The 16,634-nt window shown below is 40.6% G+C and overlaps 1 protein-coding gene and 1 long non-coding RNA gene across 6 annotated transcripts in view; one reads left to right on the top strand and one right to left on the bottom strand.

The window, feature by feature from the left end:
• The window catches only part of LOC141987457 (uncharacterized), a 46,830-nt gene extending 34,912 nt beyond the window's left edge, over nt 1-11,918 (bottom strand). For both annotated transcript variants that reach the window (XR_012639532.1, XR_012639531.1), the window contains exon 1: nt 11,624-11,918. This is a non-coding gene — a long non-coding RNA (uncharacterized LOC141987457). The remainder of the gene's footprint in view (nt 1-11,623) is intronic.
• Nucleotides 11,685-16,634, top strand: part of ATG10 (autophagy related 10) — a 145,756-nt gene continuing 140,806 nt past the window's right edge. For 2 of the 4 annotated variants that reach the window (XM_074952805.1, XM_074952808.1), the window contains exons 1-2: nt 12,452-12,608; nt 15,071-15,196. In XM_074952805.1, the coding sequence (XP_074808906.1) occupies nt 12,555-12,608; nt 15,071-15,196 (180 nt within the window). In that variant the 5' untranslated portion in view covers nt 12,452-12,554. Of the gene's footprint in view, nt 11,925-12,114; nt 12,416-12,451; nt 12,609-15,070; nt 15,197-16,634 lie in introns of those variants that run through there. The other 2 variants (XM_074952806.1, XM_074952807.1) reach the window with 2 other exon arrangements.

Genomic DNA, 16,634 nt, shown 5'->3' on the forward strand with positions numbered 1-16,634 from the left:
CTTGTCTCATATATCAATATGCAAAGAAATAATAAAGGAAAAGAACGTTCCCTACTAGAAAAGAGCTCTGTGAACTGAGTGAGATGGTATTCATTTTTCTTCTTTAATGTCATGTCTCAAAGTCTTTCACTTTCAATGGTCTGATTATCTCATCATCCTCTCTTGGATTCCCTTTTACATGAAACAATAAGGTATATTTTCATAATAATTATATTTTGATTTTCTATACATGAACATTTTCATCTGAGAATCTGAAATGACCTTATAAGTACTACAGAATTAATCCTCACAACACCTCTTAAAATATCATCATCCTCATTTTGCAAATGGGAAAATAAAAGGGCAAGTAACTTGCCAAAGGGTACATAATGAGTTAGTGGCAGAGCCAGGAATAGATCTCAGATTTTCTGACACCCAACCGCATGCTCTTATCTCTAGACATACTCTCTCTTCAGAATGATCAAATGGAATAGAGCAGCTATTCCCAAATTAAGCTTGGAGAGCTGCAAAGATGTCTCATATCTGAGGATGTTGATAGCTTCTTCTTGCTTTCAGCTGTTTCTGTAAGTATCCACACTCTTTCATTCAAAAAGGACCAAACATTTATCAAATCAAAGACAGATAAAATACAGAAATATTATCCTAATATTACTTTTTTTTGTAAGGACCTGCAGTAGTCAGTACAAAGATGTTATCTGATTATGAATGGGAGGGGAGATTGTTCACAAATTTGTGAATGGAAGGGAAGGTGGTTTAAAATATAACCTTTCTATTAAGATCAACAGCATGAAAAATTTGAGAACTCTTGAAATGGAGGATATGTACTTGAAATGGAGAGATTTTTAAACTGCAACCACCACATAATCGTTAAAAAATATTATGGAGGCATGGAAACATAGGAATTGCCATACCAGATCAGACTTAAGAATCCTGTCTCAGACAGTGGCCATTCCAGATATTTCAGAGGAAGTTATAGAATCCCACAATAGGCAGATGTGGGATAATCTGCCCCCAATATTAGGTCTCATCTTGGTCTCTAATAGTTAGAGACTGGCTTAAGCCATGAAGTATGAGGTTTAACCCCCCAACATCTTTATCATAAATTATGACTCTGGATATTATTGATATCCATATAAATGTCCAATCCTTTTTTGAACCTTGGTAAATTCTTGGCTTCAACAACTTCTTGTGGCAGGGAGCTTCACAGTCTCTTCCACATTGTGTGAAGAAGTATTTGCTTTTATTGGTTTTGAATTTGTCACCTTTTAATTTAATTCAATGTCCCCTTGTTCTTATGTTATGAGAGAGAACAGATGCCAATCTGCCTTTTCTGTACCATTCGTTATTTTGTAAATTTTTATCATGTCCCTTCTGATTTGTACTTTCTAAAATAATCCCAATCTTTTCAACATCTCTTCACAGAGAGATTTTCCAGTCTTGAACCTTCTCACTGCCCTTCTCAAAACCCTCTCTAGTTCTACAATATTGTTTTTAAATGGGGTGATCAGTACTGTGCATAATATTCCAAAGGAGACTGTACAATTGAATTATATAAAAGACAGTATAATAAGGAAATTCCAAGTCCAAAACTATGTTAAAATGGGGTTAGCTTGAGAGTAAAATACATTCATGGGATGAAGTAATTGTTCCACAAACAAGGATTATAAACACAAGAAATTCAGAGTTAAAGCTAATCTTAAAAGAAATCCAAATATGATAAAATATGAACATTCATTGTTAGGGCACCCAACTACCTTAATTTTGCTCTAAAGTGACAGCATGAAGAGAAAAAATCTAATCTGTCTTTAAAAATCAGTTTAAATCTAATCAAGGATTACAAACACCAAACTACCTTAATCATAAACATATGGTTATTGTATGGTGCCAAGATTAAATAGAAGAGCAGAGCCTACAGGGATTTAGGAATTGGGAGGGCAGAGATAAAAAGGGGGTCAGAGCTAGCAGAGGTAAGGAGTGACCTGGGAAGGAAAGGGTGGCATAGAGCCACAAGAAGAAAAGCCAATAAGGACTTTTGGGGAGGTGTGGGTGTGAAAGGGTTTAAGGAGAAATCAGACCCACTACAGACTTTGGTGGAGGATGGAGAAAAGCCTGGAGAAGTCAGAAGGCACTGGGGTTGAACAGAGAGTGGCTTGAATTAGGATGGACATTCTGGATTAACAGACAAAAGGAACTGGGCTGGGAAAACAGAATACACCATCATTCACTAGTATTGGGTGAGTCCCTTTGAATTTGTCGATGGAGCCACATCCAAATATTGTAACACCCAGATTACTACACCTCCGGTCTTTAAAATACAAAGATTTATATTAGCTATATTTTATTTTGGCTTTGTGTTTTGCTTTTACATAACATACAGGGTATTGACTTGTAATTTTGAATTGGTTGCCTTTAGGACAATTCCCAGAAAAGTTCCCTTCATTAGGAGAGCTATAAACTACTGCTTATATCGATATAATTTATGTTGCTTGGGGTGTGAAAAAAACCCACACCCTGAATAACACAAGGAACAGCGACCTAAGTATTGTCCACACTGTTGCTGTTGGCGGGAGAGCGTCTTGCAAGGTGGAATAGTTATACTGACAGGAGAGCTGTCTCCTGTCAGCATAAAGTGTCTTCACCAGACATGCTACAGATGCATCAGTGCAGCTGTGCTGACATAGCACTTTTAGTGTAGACTACCCCTTAAATGTGGTTTAGTTTTAATCACATAGGACCACATTTATTCAGGGTGTAACCCTCATTGACTTCAGTAGAGTTAGACTAGTGATGAATCTGGCCCCATTAGTTTCCGTGTTATCTTAAGGAGCTGTCAGAGGCATGCACTGATTAGTAGAGCTGACACTGATGAGTTGGTGAAGCTAAAATGTGCTACTTCACAGTGTTATTAAATAAATCATTCCAATTTCAATGACAGTCTGCTCTTCATCCCCTTGTCTTCCCAACAGTCTGTGACTTTTATTGTATTATTTGCCATGTTAAAATGCTGCAGGTGACTAAAGTAATGGTGACTGAACCTCAAAAGATGGGGAGGCTTGGATAACCTCTGCACCTCCCACATCTGAAATATTTTGACCATATTCATCTTTAGTGGAAGTGTGTGCAACTCTGATGAAATAATTAGCGGTACACCCACTTATGCCAGGGGTGAATTTGGTAATTTGAGTCTAAGATTTTAGAGTTAACCCCCTTCCCCAAGCATTAAGAAACTACAAGCCTTGTGTAAAACAGAAGGAATGGGGACTGGATACTTCCAATGTGTTTATCTTGAGGTTCCATTGAAGTTAATGGGATTACTCACATGAGTAAGAGTTTGCAGGATTAGGACTATACGATAAATCCTCTTCAGCAATGATTTCTTTGGTGGTAATCATCAAGAGTTGCTGGATCAGAAAAGTAATCTAGCGTGGTTCAATGAACAGAATAAAGAAAAGTGTTCTCCACAATATCATTCTACCTGATGTATTCAATGATTTCTTTCTTAGAAAATAGCATATGTTCAGTCATGCTGTAGGTAGAATTCCATCTGGATGAATAAGCTATTGTTATGGAAGATTTTATATTAAGAAGCTGAATTAAAGAACAACTGGATTTTTATTTACTAGCTGGATTTGAATTCTGGAAGTCTCTCAAACATTTGGAGCGTAGCTAAGCTGAGTGAAAAAAAGCCTCAGGCCTTGTCTAGATTGAGATAAAAGGTGTGTTATAAAAGGTGTGCTAGTATCATGTTTGCTAAATATCCTAACAAACATGTTCCAGAAGTCTAGAATAGACAAGGCAATTTATACTTGAACATGTTCTAAAATGGCCAGGTTAAATCCTAGGGAGGAGTTGAGGCTTTGACTTGGCTGGTTTATCATATATTAAAGGCTATGTACCTTGTCTAAACTAGATTTTTTTAAATGTATGTATTAGCATGTGTTAGCCAGTACTTTTAAATCTTAGTCTAGATAAGGCCTTCCTTATCTTGTTTGTACTCTCAACCAGAATTGAGGGTCCATAATAGATAATATCTAGACCCAGATATTCTGTCCAGACTGTCAGTTGCGCCAAGGAAACTAAAAGCTGCCCTAAATGGGAACCTGGAGATTCCCCTAAAGATGCAATCAGGTTTCTGTGCTGGAGATTCCCTCAGTGATGTAGTCAGCTTTATGTCACCTTTGTAAAGAAGATTACAGGGTAGGGAGCAGATGTGATAAAAGGCTGAAAGGTAGTCCCCAGAGACTATTCCAGACAGTGTAAGTTAGAGCAGCTGTGAGAGGCCAGTTTCCTCCCAGGCAGCTCCAACATAAAGAAAGGTGACCTAGACCCACTTTTCCTTTCTCCTTCATTTAGCTTCACCAAGTGTTAGTACAATTGCAGCTCAAGTCCTCAGCCTTTCTGTGAATCATTGTAAAAAAACTGTAAAGACAAAAGGCTCAGAAGAACATGTTTTGAGTGCAGCAAAGTTCAGAAAATAAACCCATTTTGGTGAGGATGCACATCTGTGGTCAACAGCTTGTAACGATGGCCGCTTCTAGATTTGTCAAAAGAGAGCTGGAATGAATGATACTATTGAGCATTGTAAAGGTTGAGGAGTAAGACTCTTGTACTCTTGTTATGTTTTACTACAGTAAAGCTATTTCTCCATTTTTATTTTAAATACAACATTTTGTTTAGAATGTTGCAGATATACATTTTTTATTTTGGCTGAGTTTGTTTCTTTTCAATCAACGTTTATTCAGAAATATCTATCTTGTTTTGTTACAGAAATCTATTTGGACATTTTTTGACTAGTGAAGACCTGTCACCATATGGTGTAACCTAGAGAATTTACTGCTTTTTATTTTGTCATGTGGCTGGGGGGGGGGGGGGCGTCTAAGCTCTTTTTGTTTACTTTGTTTGCAGTTTTATCTAGGTAATTGTTTAAAAAAAACCTGACCCTATAAGAAGAGCATCTGCTGTTAGATTGGGAAAGAAAATAATACAAGATCAGTCATTTCTCATGCATCAAGGCACATGATGAATTAGAAAGAACAGAGGTCAGGAAGAACTCTCCTCCCATAGTTTAGCTTTGAACAATTTGGTTCATTATTAGGCTTTTCACCTCACTGTGAAACATCTGGCAAAGGCTGAGAGGCAGGATACCAGATGAGATTGATAATAATTGTTCTGCTCCAGTATGCTATTCCTTGTGTAGTCAGCTTCACTCTTGAATCCCTCCCCCCCATCTACCTTATTGGGGAAAATCTTCTCTAAAGATCACATTGTATATCAGTTTGGGATAAGAAACTTTCTAGGAATCAAAAATGAAACACCCTCTCCTTTAGCTCTTGTAGCCATCCATCTTTGCTTTCCTAATGCTAATTGTGGAATGATAATTTCAGAATGCCACACTGAAGAGTTATACCCTCTAAACTAGATCCTAGTGTGACTCAATCTGAAGTTTTAATGTTATTGGGTTAAATTTTGAAAGGCGCCTAAGTCACTTGGGAGCTGTTGTGTTTTTTGCTCTTTACACAAGTGTAATAGTATGAAAAAAACACATGGACATGATGGGTCCAAATAACTGTGTTTAATATACACAACATACAATTTAATATAGCTGTTCTGGCTAGTTACTAAAACATAGAACATAAGTGCTACTGGAGGACACTCAAACTAGTTACATGGATACTGCCCACTGCCTATGGACTACAGGAGTTAAAGTCCCATTTTCAAAAGTGACTTAGGAACCTGAATCTCACTGAAAGTCTATGAAGTTACTCTGGACTCACATCCATGTGCATGAGAGTAGAATCTGATCCGGTAAGCCTAAGTAACTCACTCATTGGGAATACAACAAATACGTAGTTCTGATGTGGCTGAGATCCTCTACAAAATATTTAAAACATCATATTTTGACTTAGAAGATTTTGATTTACTTGTTTTAATGAAATTGACAGTGCTATCTTGGTTATTTTTGGTTTTGATGTATAACTATTAAAGAACTTAATAATGGTGTCCTCTTATGATATCATCACACAATCTCCTATTATAGCGACTTTTGCTCCACTGTCTACAGATACTGTTTTTTCATGCTGACTGTGATCTTATTAGGTTTAAAAATGATTAATCAAAGCTAATTATAAAAAATGGCTCTGTGTGTGTGTGTATATATTTTTTATTTCAAATGAGCTCTCTTAATTATTGTCAGAGCCCCATAATCCAATTTTCCTGTTTTATATTATCACCTTTTGAGGCCTTAAACTGTTAATTTTTATGTAGCATCTTATGTTTTCATGGGACTAGAGAAATAAACACACAGGGTGAAAGTCTGACCCTACTGATAGAGCTCTGCGTGGATACAAATTTATATCCGTGGATATAAATTGGTATGCGTGGAACCACAGGGCTCTCCCGGGAACCACGGGGGTGAAAGGAGCAGAATGTGGGGCCACCGCTCCCAGGAGCCAGCGCCCCACACTGGCAACTCCTCTGGCGCTGCTGTACCGTCCTTGGCACACAGCTATCTGCGTCTCCTATCTGGGTGTGTGTGTGTGCTGCTTGAATACAAGAGTGTGACCAAGGACAGTTGCTGGTAAGACTGGTGCCCGTCCCAGTGGGTGGGGCTGGGGGTAGTACAGCCACGCTGGAGGAGCTGCCGGGCTGGGGCACTGACTCCTGGGAGCACGGCCACACGTTCTGCTCCTTTCACTGCTGCGGTTCCCCGAGACCCCTGCAGTTCCATGGATACCAATTGATATCCGCAGATATAAATTTGTATCTGCGCAGGGCTCTATCTACTGAAGTCAACAGGAGTTTTACTATTGACTTTTATGGGGCCAGGATTTCACCCACAGTCCCTGCCCCAATTCAATCTATATTAGTCTAACGTGGAAAATGTTGGAAGACAGGCAAGACAGGTGAGAGATTTAACAAAGAGGATGACACGAAACATATGTGAAAGAAGCTTGAAAGTTTGAAAGAAAAGATTATTATAATGTAAAGTAGATACTACCAAAACAGCCATCATCTGTGGGGAATTTGCCAAAAAATATCAGAATGCAAGAAGTGCTTGATCGCATCAGTGATCCATCTAGTCCAGTATACTGTCTCCAACAGCAGCCAAATGAAGATGCAAGAAACCCTGAAGTGAGTAATTATGAAATAAAATGCCCATAAGGAATGCTTCTTCCTAACCTCCCAGGTTGTTTCCTTTTGAAACTATTCTGAGCTATCCAAATACACATGTTATTTGAAAAGTTCTTTAATAAAGGCTACATCTACAACAGCAATCTTCAAAGCCATACTTCTCCAATTCTACCAGCAGTGAATTACAAGTGAAAAGTTTGGTAGTGTAACCTAAAGAGAAGGGTGTAAAACATTATTATTTTGTCTCTCTGTTATGTGACATTCAAACAAGTCTCTATGGGCCTTATTATTTTAAAAGGATGTTTAAATTAAGCAACAAGTCATGAGGGGTATTTGCTGATACAGATTTCCACAAGAGAAGGATTAGGCCCAGCATTTCATTGTTCCAGATGTTCACTGTATGTAGCCCTTCCTTTTTTTAGTTGTTGTTTTAGCAAGCATATTTGCTAGCTAAGTGCATATAAGTACAGCAAAGAAAGAAAGTTTGATATTTCCCAGGTACTTTGTTAGTTTCAAGTGTGCCACATGATAGTGCTGTGAGACTAAAACCAGGGCATTCTTCTTTGACTATAAATTAATTTTTATTTGGCTTCAATTACAATAGTCCATTGTTGTAAAACTTCTGAAAATCTCTGGTGCTCTTTCTTCTGAGACAGGTATAGGCAACAGCAGATTGTTAGCCCATTTCCTTTAGCAATAGTGCTTAGCATCAGAAACCAAGAGTGACCAGAAATCAAAAAGTGGCAGAAATAGCATTAGCAACCACTGCGAATTACTCAAAATCTGAATCGTGTTAAGGGGGATTGGTGAAATTAAGTTTATGTCATGTTAATTCTATCAATTCATAAATATAACATTATTATTTCTTTCGAGAACTTTACTGGGATAGTGTTGCCTGAATTACTGGATGGATCGATGGCTTTTTGGAAGAAGTTTTTCTTGGGATTGAATCATAGAACTTAAAAGTAGAAATTCTTTCCATCCCTTTACTGATGCAGGATTGTTCTCTAAAGTATTTTGTCCAGTTGAGTTTTAAAATCCCAAGCAATGGAACTTCCAACCCTAATATATTTCACTGTCAGGAAGTTATCTGTATTCATGGAATAACAAACTGCAAGAATGTGCAATTATTTGTATTCCATTAACTCCGAGAGGCCAACGTGAGAGGAGGGTCCCATTTTGCTAAGCAAAAACACATAGTTTGAGATAGTCCCTGCCCTGAAGAGCTTACACGCTAACTAGACAAGACAAAGGAGGGACAGATGTACAGAAAGATTAAATGATCTGTCCAAGGTCACAGGACTGGTCAGTGGCTGAGCCAGGAAATACAAGGTCTTATCCACTAGAAGACATTACTTCTTATGTAGCATTTCACTAATATGGCAATACTGGTGTTGATGTTAGTATTTTTTTGCAATATGTGATGCACATATTTCAACTACCCCACCTTCACTGACATGACAAGAATGGTGAGATACTCACCATGAGTAAGATACTGAGCCCTGAGGGAGGATATAAAATAAATCATTGAATTTTTTTAATACACAATTATACAGCACTACATATTCAATACACACATTAAATCCTGACAACACCTCTGTAAGCTAGGTATAGTATTATCTCAGTTTTACAGATTGAGAGACAGAGAGGCTGAAGCCTATATTTGCAAAAATGGCCACAAATTTTGAATTCCTCAGTTTTGGATACTCTTGATTTTCAGAGGTGCTGCTCCCCTACAACTCCAAGTGAAGTCAATAGTAGTTGGGTATTAGGAAATTTTGTCTTGGGTTTCAGGAGTTTGGCATCCCAAATTAGGGCTTGATCCTACGCTCATTGAAGTAAATGGCAAAGCTCCCATTGACTGACGATGCAGGATCAGGACTCTAGAGACCACTTTTGATAAAAAACAATTTTTAGGTTTAAGTTTCTTGCTTAGACCAACTCAGCAAGACCATATCAGAGCTAGAACTAGACTTCAGAAGTTCTGGCTTCCAAGGAGGTACTCCACTTCATCATGCTCCCATTTAAAATACAGTTATTTCTTCTTAGCAAAAATGGCATCCCTAATACATTTCAGGAAAAAAAAAAGCTTTGCTTAAAAATCAGTTACAGTTGCTAAGTGACAATAACATACTTATCACTTCATTTTCAAAACCCAAGCACTTAAAAGCAAGGAAATCAATAGTTGCAAACAAATGGTTCTAATCAAGAATAAAATAATGCATATTCATCACAACATAACCTTAACACTGACCCAAAATGAGTGTTCATTCACCAATAATCTCAAAATGTAAACACAACACAACCTCCTTTTGAAAAGAAACAAACAGTATATATGGTCAAAGTAAAGTCATGTTCAAAGCCCACCTGACAGGACACACACTGCTACTGGCTTTCCAAAATAATACCCTCATTTAACAATACATTTCCTTATGGAGAGCTAATGCAGAAACCAGGGACTTCTATGGAGTCTTAATGTTTTCAGAAAAACCAGGGAAAATTATATTTGAATATAAAGCAAGCTATGTGCTTGAACAGTAGGCCAGCAACAGCTAAAATCCAGAAAACTGAATCATAAGAGCAACGATGCACTGCTGATTGAATGGTCTGGCTCAAAAATATTTAACAGAAAAGCTCTGGCCGCTCTCAGGTCTCCATATCCAGAAAATTAGAAACAGCTCACTTGGAAAACCGTGTATTATAACTAGCTACTGCAAAGCGTCCTTTGCATATGCAGGACTTAAAATGAGCAATACACATTCCAATGCTGATAGAACAATTTCTCACTTTGCCTATTTTTCTATAATGGTTATAAAACTTCAAAAAAATGATACTATTCTTGGCTAAACTGGTAAACCTGACATTTTATGTTCTGCTTAAACCTATTAAAATATTGTGTGTGTTGTATGTATTCCTGTTTGTGTAGCCTAATCATGTTTGGTAGTACCCTATTGTAGAAAAATGTTAACACTCTATTTTTAAAATAATTTCTCTAGTATTCTAATTCAAAGGCCTCTGAGCACCAAACAAAAAACCCATAACTTCTAAATACAATTGCAAAACAGCATAGCCAAACAACAAAACAGATACCTGAAACAGCATAAAATATACCGTCTAGTAAGTAACCCATGGTCCCGAAAATAATGTTATGCTGGGTGTTAAATTAAATCTCATTGAAGCGGGGGTTGGGGGGGGTAGGGAAGGATAACCACTGCCATTCATTCAAGTTAAATATAAGAAACAGTCAAACTCCTTTATGGAATATACAGCTGAAACAATAGGAGCCACCACCCAAAACAGATGCCATACAGGGCCAGTTAGAAATTGAGCTATGTGGGATGGGCTGAGGGGTTTCACTGGGTATTGTTCATTGGAGCTGTGTGTGCAATGATGCAGACAGAAACATGACAGAAGCACACAGAGGAGCAAAGCAGCACTAGGCACTGCCACAGAAGCACTAGTAGTGTGACTTGGAGAAAAAGCTAAGAGAGCTTTGGGCTAAATGGTATCTGGAAAGGGGCATGGGACTGCGACTCCTTTGACTCGTACAGTGTTTAGGGAAACAGGACTCTATGTGCATTCTTTGACAGTAAACAATAGTGCATCAAAGAAATACCTAATTCCAACATTAATTTCTCCCACCAACAGAAATAATCCACAAGATCCTGAATTCTGGCTCACCAGTGGGGCCTAAAGGTGTAGTAGTAGTAAAACTGTGGGCCAGATCCAATGCCCACTGAAGTCAGTGGAGACTCCAATTGACCTGAATGGGTTTTAGGAGAGGCCCTGTTGAGCCACAAACTGAAAGAAAACAAAAAGTGTTAATCCTTGCCCAGAAAGGTACATGACTAATATACTTTGGCTTAGGCTGTGAAAAAATAAATGATTAAAATTATTTTTCCAACAAACCAATAGTTTATGCTTAGAAATATTAAGTGATAACACTCAGGTGATCTCTTCTACCCTTACTCCATGTATTTCCCCCCTTGTTTTCAGTATAGGAAGTCTCTCTGACAAACACACACTCACTCTCTGGGGTCATGAGGTAGGAAAGGTAAGTCTATATAAATCATTATAAATATTCAAATAAAACTAGGATCACTGGGCTGCTGCAGTGAACCCAATCTGAACTAAAATTCTCTAGTTTTGCCATCTGTCTTTTAGTAGCATTCATTAAAGTGTGGGGTGGGGGCAAGCCTATAGGTGGCTAAACTGCTCTACCCAGCCCCATATATCAAAATGCCACAAATATGAAGGACTGGATAGATAAGCTAAGTGGTAATAGAATACAGAACATCTGGCCTACAGTAGACTCACTACTTTCAGTTTATGCCAGCCTGGTGGTAACTTGAAAGTTATAATCGAATGTGGGGAAACTTCCTTTATTCAGAGAATCGTTCTGGGAGCTGATTCAGCTTCAAGGGCTGCATGACACTTTTTTTTAAAAAAAGGACTAAACTCCTTATAAAGAAAAATAATTGCAAAGGCTCACAGATTCTGTGTGCTGCTCACATGGGGCTGGGCGCGAGTCACAGGCCAGAGCTCTTTGAACTTGCCGGCTCCTGCTAGGACTCCATTGAGCCTCCCAAGCGTTCTGAAGTGCGGGATCAGGGCTTGGGCCTTGTGGGCACAGCGACTGAGGGGAAGCAGGAATAGCGGGGCCACGTTTCCTCGCTAAGCAGAACTTCCTCCCCGCCCCGGTGCTAAGCCTACGCCGGGGCCGCTGTTCGGACGCTGCGAACAGGGACGCGCATTCTGCGCTCACCCGCTGTCCGCGCCCCTCGCGCTACTAGGTGAGCCGTGCAGGGGGGCCAGTCGATGTGTCCGTGGATTGCGCCACACGCTAGGGGTGACCGGGGGGCCCCAGGCCACCTGGAGCGGGAAGGTGGTTTGGGCGGGACTCGCCTGACCTTGTGCCAGGCCGCCCCGCAGCTCGGCGCGTCCTGCCGCTAGGGAAAGGCGAGTTGGGCACGGCAGCTTCTCCCTCTTGGGGTCAGCCACTGGGCCCAGGGCTGCCGAGGCGAGGGCCCGAGCGGTTGCTCCCTCAGCTCGTGTCTAACGCTGCCCCCCGGCACGAGGGGGTGCTAGTGCCGGAGGGGGCAGGGCTCGCCCCATTCGGCAGCCCCTGGGCCCTGCCAAGGCCTGGCTGGGGGACGCCGGGGCGCAGCCCGAAGGGCCCCTCTGGCGGCCGCCTCCTGATCGCCGGGCTCCTCCTAGCGGTCAGGGGCTGTGCCCCGCCCAAACCTGCCGGTGCGGAGAAACTACCAGGGGACATTCACGCACGGTACCTTGCTGCTCATAACGGCCGCGGGGCGCGGGCGCATGCGCAGCAGGCTGCGCTGGGGTCCCTGGCCTTGCCTCTGTAACCCGTGCCTGAGCCGGGCCGTTCCCATGCGGAGTGTGGGGGGGGAGGAACCTGCTGAATGTCCCCACTGGAGACTGGCAGCAGGCGGCGGAGGGGCGCAGTGCTGTCAGCGGTATGTGGCTGTGCGGGTAGTGCTCTGCGAGTGTGCTGCCTCCCCTCCCCCCCCCCCCCCCGTGTCCCGAGAGATCCCTCGCGGAACCCCCTCCCCATGCTGGATTCCGATGCCCTTCACCCCGGATTCCTCCAACCCCCCGGGGCATTTCCTCCACCCCAGGTTTATAAATTGCACCCTGTATACTCCCCATCCTGTGTCTAGATGGAGTCCCGAGAATACTGAGACCCGTTCTTCTGTCTGTGCATTTCCCTTGGTGCCTGCCTGTTTTTGTACCTTGTGTGCAGAGTAATTCCTTTCCTGTGCTTCGAAAGGCTCATCTCCCTTTCCTTCTTCTTTATATTCTTCTCCCCATCCTAACCACAGTATTTCTCTCCCCTTCCGTTTCTTCCTCTGCCCTAGGTGTTCCTTACCCTACCCTAGGTGTTTACTAAAGCACATAGTTTTATTTAAAATGTTCGTTAGAACTTCAGGATCTTTACATGCTTTGTACTTATTGCTGTTTTGCATCTTTGATCAAATAGAATGAGAAATTTAGGAATCACTGACATGTTAATCATATATATTTTTCCTTTGCTCTCCTCTTCCCACGTCTGTGAAACATATAGTTAATGTTTGGTCCATTCACACTGAAAATAATGTGGTTTAAATTATATAAATACATTTGTTATGTGGGGAAAGTGGGAGTTTAGTGATTTAGGGCTAGATCTTGCTAGCTGATGAGCACCTCCTATGAGAAGGTATGGCCATCAGCCCACATTTACTGCCCAGACACAAGATACATATTTATTTATTTATTTTGTCATTAAATATTTGTGTATAGCACCATAGGGGCCCATGATGTCTTACAGAAAGCATAAAAACACAGAGCCAGATTTTGTGCTACAAGGGATTGTTAACTGGCCATGTCTCCCCATCTGGCATCTGCACCATCTCTTTAAAACCTCTCCTATAGGTGGGTGGGTAAAGGGTGTGGTTGAATCATGTTGTGTTCTGGCAATCTGCAACTGGTAGATGGCACTTGCGTGCTATAACCAGCCAGTGTTAATTAAAGTGCATTGAGGAATGCTTTAATCTCTGCTGGGGCCGACACAAAATCTGCTCCCTTGCAGTATCCCTCCTCTGTTACATCCAGCAGAGAATCTATCCCACAGTCTGGTCCCAAGGAATTTATATCAATTTGAAGATTGCCTTTATTTTCTAATTTGAGTTACTGTTGTAATATTTAACTTCTTTATAACTTTGTTCAAACAATGTTGCTCTAGGGCAAAATCCTGGTCCTAGATTTATAGGTTTCAAGGTCAAAAGGGACCATTGTGATAATCCATTCTAAGCTCTAGTATAACTCAGGCCATAGAACTTTCCAAATATAATTCCTAGAGCAGATCTTTTAGAAAAACATCCGATCTTGATTTTAAAATTGTTGGTGACGGAAAATCCACCATGACCCTTGGTAAATTGTTCCAGTGCTGAACTATCCTCACTGTGAAAAACGTATGCCTTATTTCCAGTCTGAATTTGTCTAGCTTCAACGTTCAGCCATTGGATTGTGGTATACCTTTCTCTGCTTAACGGAAGATCCCATTATAAAATATTTGTAATAGATTTATAGACTGTAGTCAAGTCACCTTTTAACTGTCTCTTTGTTAAACTAACTAGGTTGAGGTCTTTGAGTCTATCACTGTAAGACAGGTTTTCTAATCCTTTAATTGGTCTCATGGCTCTTTTCTGAATTCTCTCCAATTTATCAACATCTTTCTTGAACTATGAGCACCAGAACTGGACACAGTATTCCAGCAGCAGTATTCCACACTAGTGCCAAATATAGAGGTAAAGGAACGTTCTATTCCTATTCAAGATTCCCCAGTTTATGCATCCCAGGATCACATTAGCTTTTGTGGCCATAGTGGCACACTAGGTGCTCATGTCCTGTTGAAACCTACAGCAGTTTTACCTTTGACTTCTTTGGGACCAGGATTTGACCCTTGGGGCCTACCTAGTCCTGCAATGTGTTGTCCTGAGAAGTGCTAAGGATGCTCAACCACTCTTGGTGTTAATGAGAGTTCAGGGCACTTGCATCTCACAGGAGATACTTAGCATTTTATAGAACTGGGTCCTTTCTTTGGGAAAACCCCCTTATTAAATGTTTAGGGCCTGCCTCTAGAATTTATATGATAGTTTGGTCTCACTAGAACTACTCATATTTGTAAAGTTGCTCATGGGTGGAAGTATGTGCAGGATTCGGATCATATAAGAAGACACAGTCCCTTCCGTAAAGGCCTTACAATCAAAGAAATAAATCTTTATTTTAGTTTAAGAAACAAAAATATTTCTTTAAAATTGTTGATGTACTGGTTATTTTACTGTTGAATTGCTTGTATACCTTATATATATAAAATCAGTACAAATTATTTTTAGTTTTCTTTACAGCTGCCAATCCTAACATTCCATTTTCTGTGCAGATGTCACTTAACTTGGATTCTGAAGATGACTTCTGTTTGGAAGAAAATAGATTCAAGCAGTATTGTGCAGAGTTCATTAAACATTCACAGCAAATAGGAGATGATTGGGAGTGGAAAAGTATAAAGGTATGGGTAGTAATTTGATATTTAATAAAAACATATTGTTGTAAGGTTTTCCCTCATCCTACAGCCTGGTAAACCAACCAAGCCCCAAACGCATGCCCCATTATGCGAGGCATTGTGAAAACACATAATGAGAGACTGTTCTCACCTTGAAGAGTTTGACCTAAATAAACAAGACAAACACAAGGTGGGAGGATAAAGAGAGGCACTGAGAGGTGAAGTGACTTCTCCAAAATCACACAGCAGGTTACTGGGACTAGAATCGAGGTCTCCTGAGTCCCAGTCTCATACAACCATGTTACCTCTCCAATCCAGTTTTCTTTTTCTGCCCTCACACATTTTCCTTGTCTGAAAACTTCTCACCTACTTTTAACTTAGTTGTAGACAATATCAAAATGAGAGGTTCAGATGTAATTTGCCTTTTTCATTTATAAATCTTTTCCATTAATTACTGAACACACTGGCCCAGATTCTCCTCTCTGGTGTGAACATTTTATGTCACACTGCTGGATACAGAACCTAAACCTGGGGTAGTTAGGCATGAGTGGATCACTCAAGGGTAACAAGATACATCTGGTGGGGTACAGCATGCATAGCAACTTCTCATCCACCCTCTTTGCAGCTCCTCTGTGCTGGGGCTGCATTATTGACTTTTTGTTGTGTTTGCAGTAAGCATGAGTTAGAGCAGAGGTTCTTAACCTTTTTCTTTCTGAGCCACCTCTTCCCCTCCCCCAGAACGCTATAAAAACTCCATGGCACACCTGTGCCTATAAAAGTCAGGACCAGCGTTAGGGGGCCCCATGAAGCTAAGTTGCTCAGGCTTCAGCCCTGGGTGGCTTCGGCTTTCTGCCCTGGGCCCCAGTTAGTTTAATGCCAGCCTTGCTTGGAGGATCTCCTGAAACCTGTTCACAGCACCCCAGAGGGCACCGAACTGCTGGTTGAGAACTGTTGAGTTAGAGTATCTCTCAGGTTGCTCTCGCACACACATCAGAGAGCTTGGCCCTTTACGCAGAACTAGAAAATGCAAAGATGGCTGTAGCTGAGAAACTAGACAAGTAATTCTATTTAATGACTTAGTCCCTCACCATCCTTTTCTAAAACTTCGGGGAAAACCATGTGCAATGTTTAAAGTTATCTTTATAATATTTTAAAATATATCGAAGGCTTGTAGATCTGTGACAATACTTTCCCTATAAACTAGAATTTAAGACTCTCACTGCAAAAAAGGCAGGACTCTGGTAAAAAGGAAGAACCTGGCTTCAGCCACAAAATTGCAACTTCTCTTTAAATCACAGTTTTTTAAAAGAGTGAAAATATTAGCAAAAGAGTTACAATGCACCCTTTCATATAGGCAGCCATTTGAAACCTTAGATTTCAGTCCAAGGCTATGTGTCTGAGGAGTTTATTCAGAACAGAAAGATGCTCTGAGCCTCTATCAGGA

This window comes from Natator depressus, chromosome 5, assembly GCF_965152275.1.
Source record: "Natator depressus isolate rNatDep1 chromosome 5, rNatDep2.hap1, whole genome shotgun sequence".
Lineage (NCBI taxonomy): Eukaryota > Metazoa > Chordata > Testudines > Cheloniidae > Natator > Natator depressus.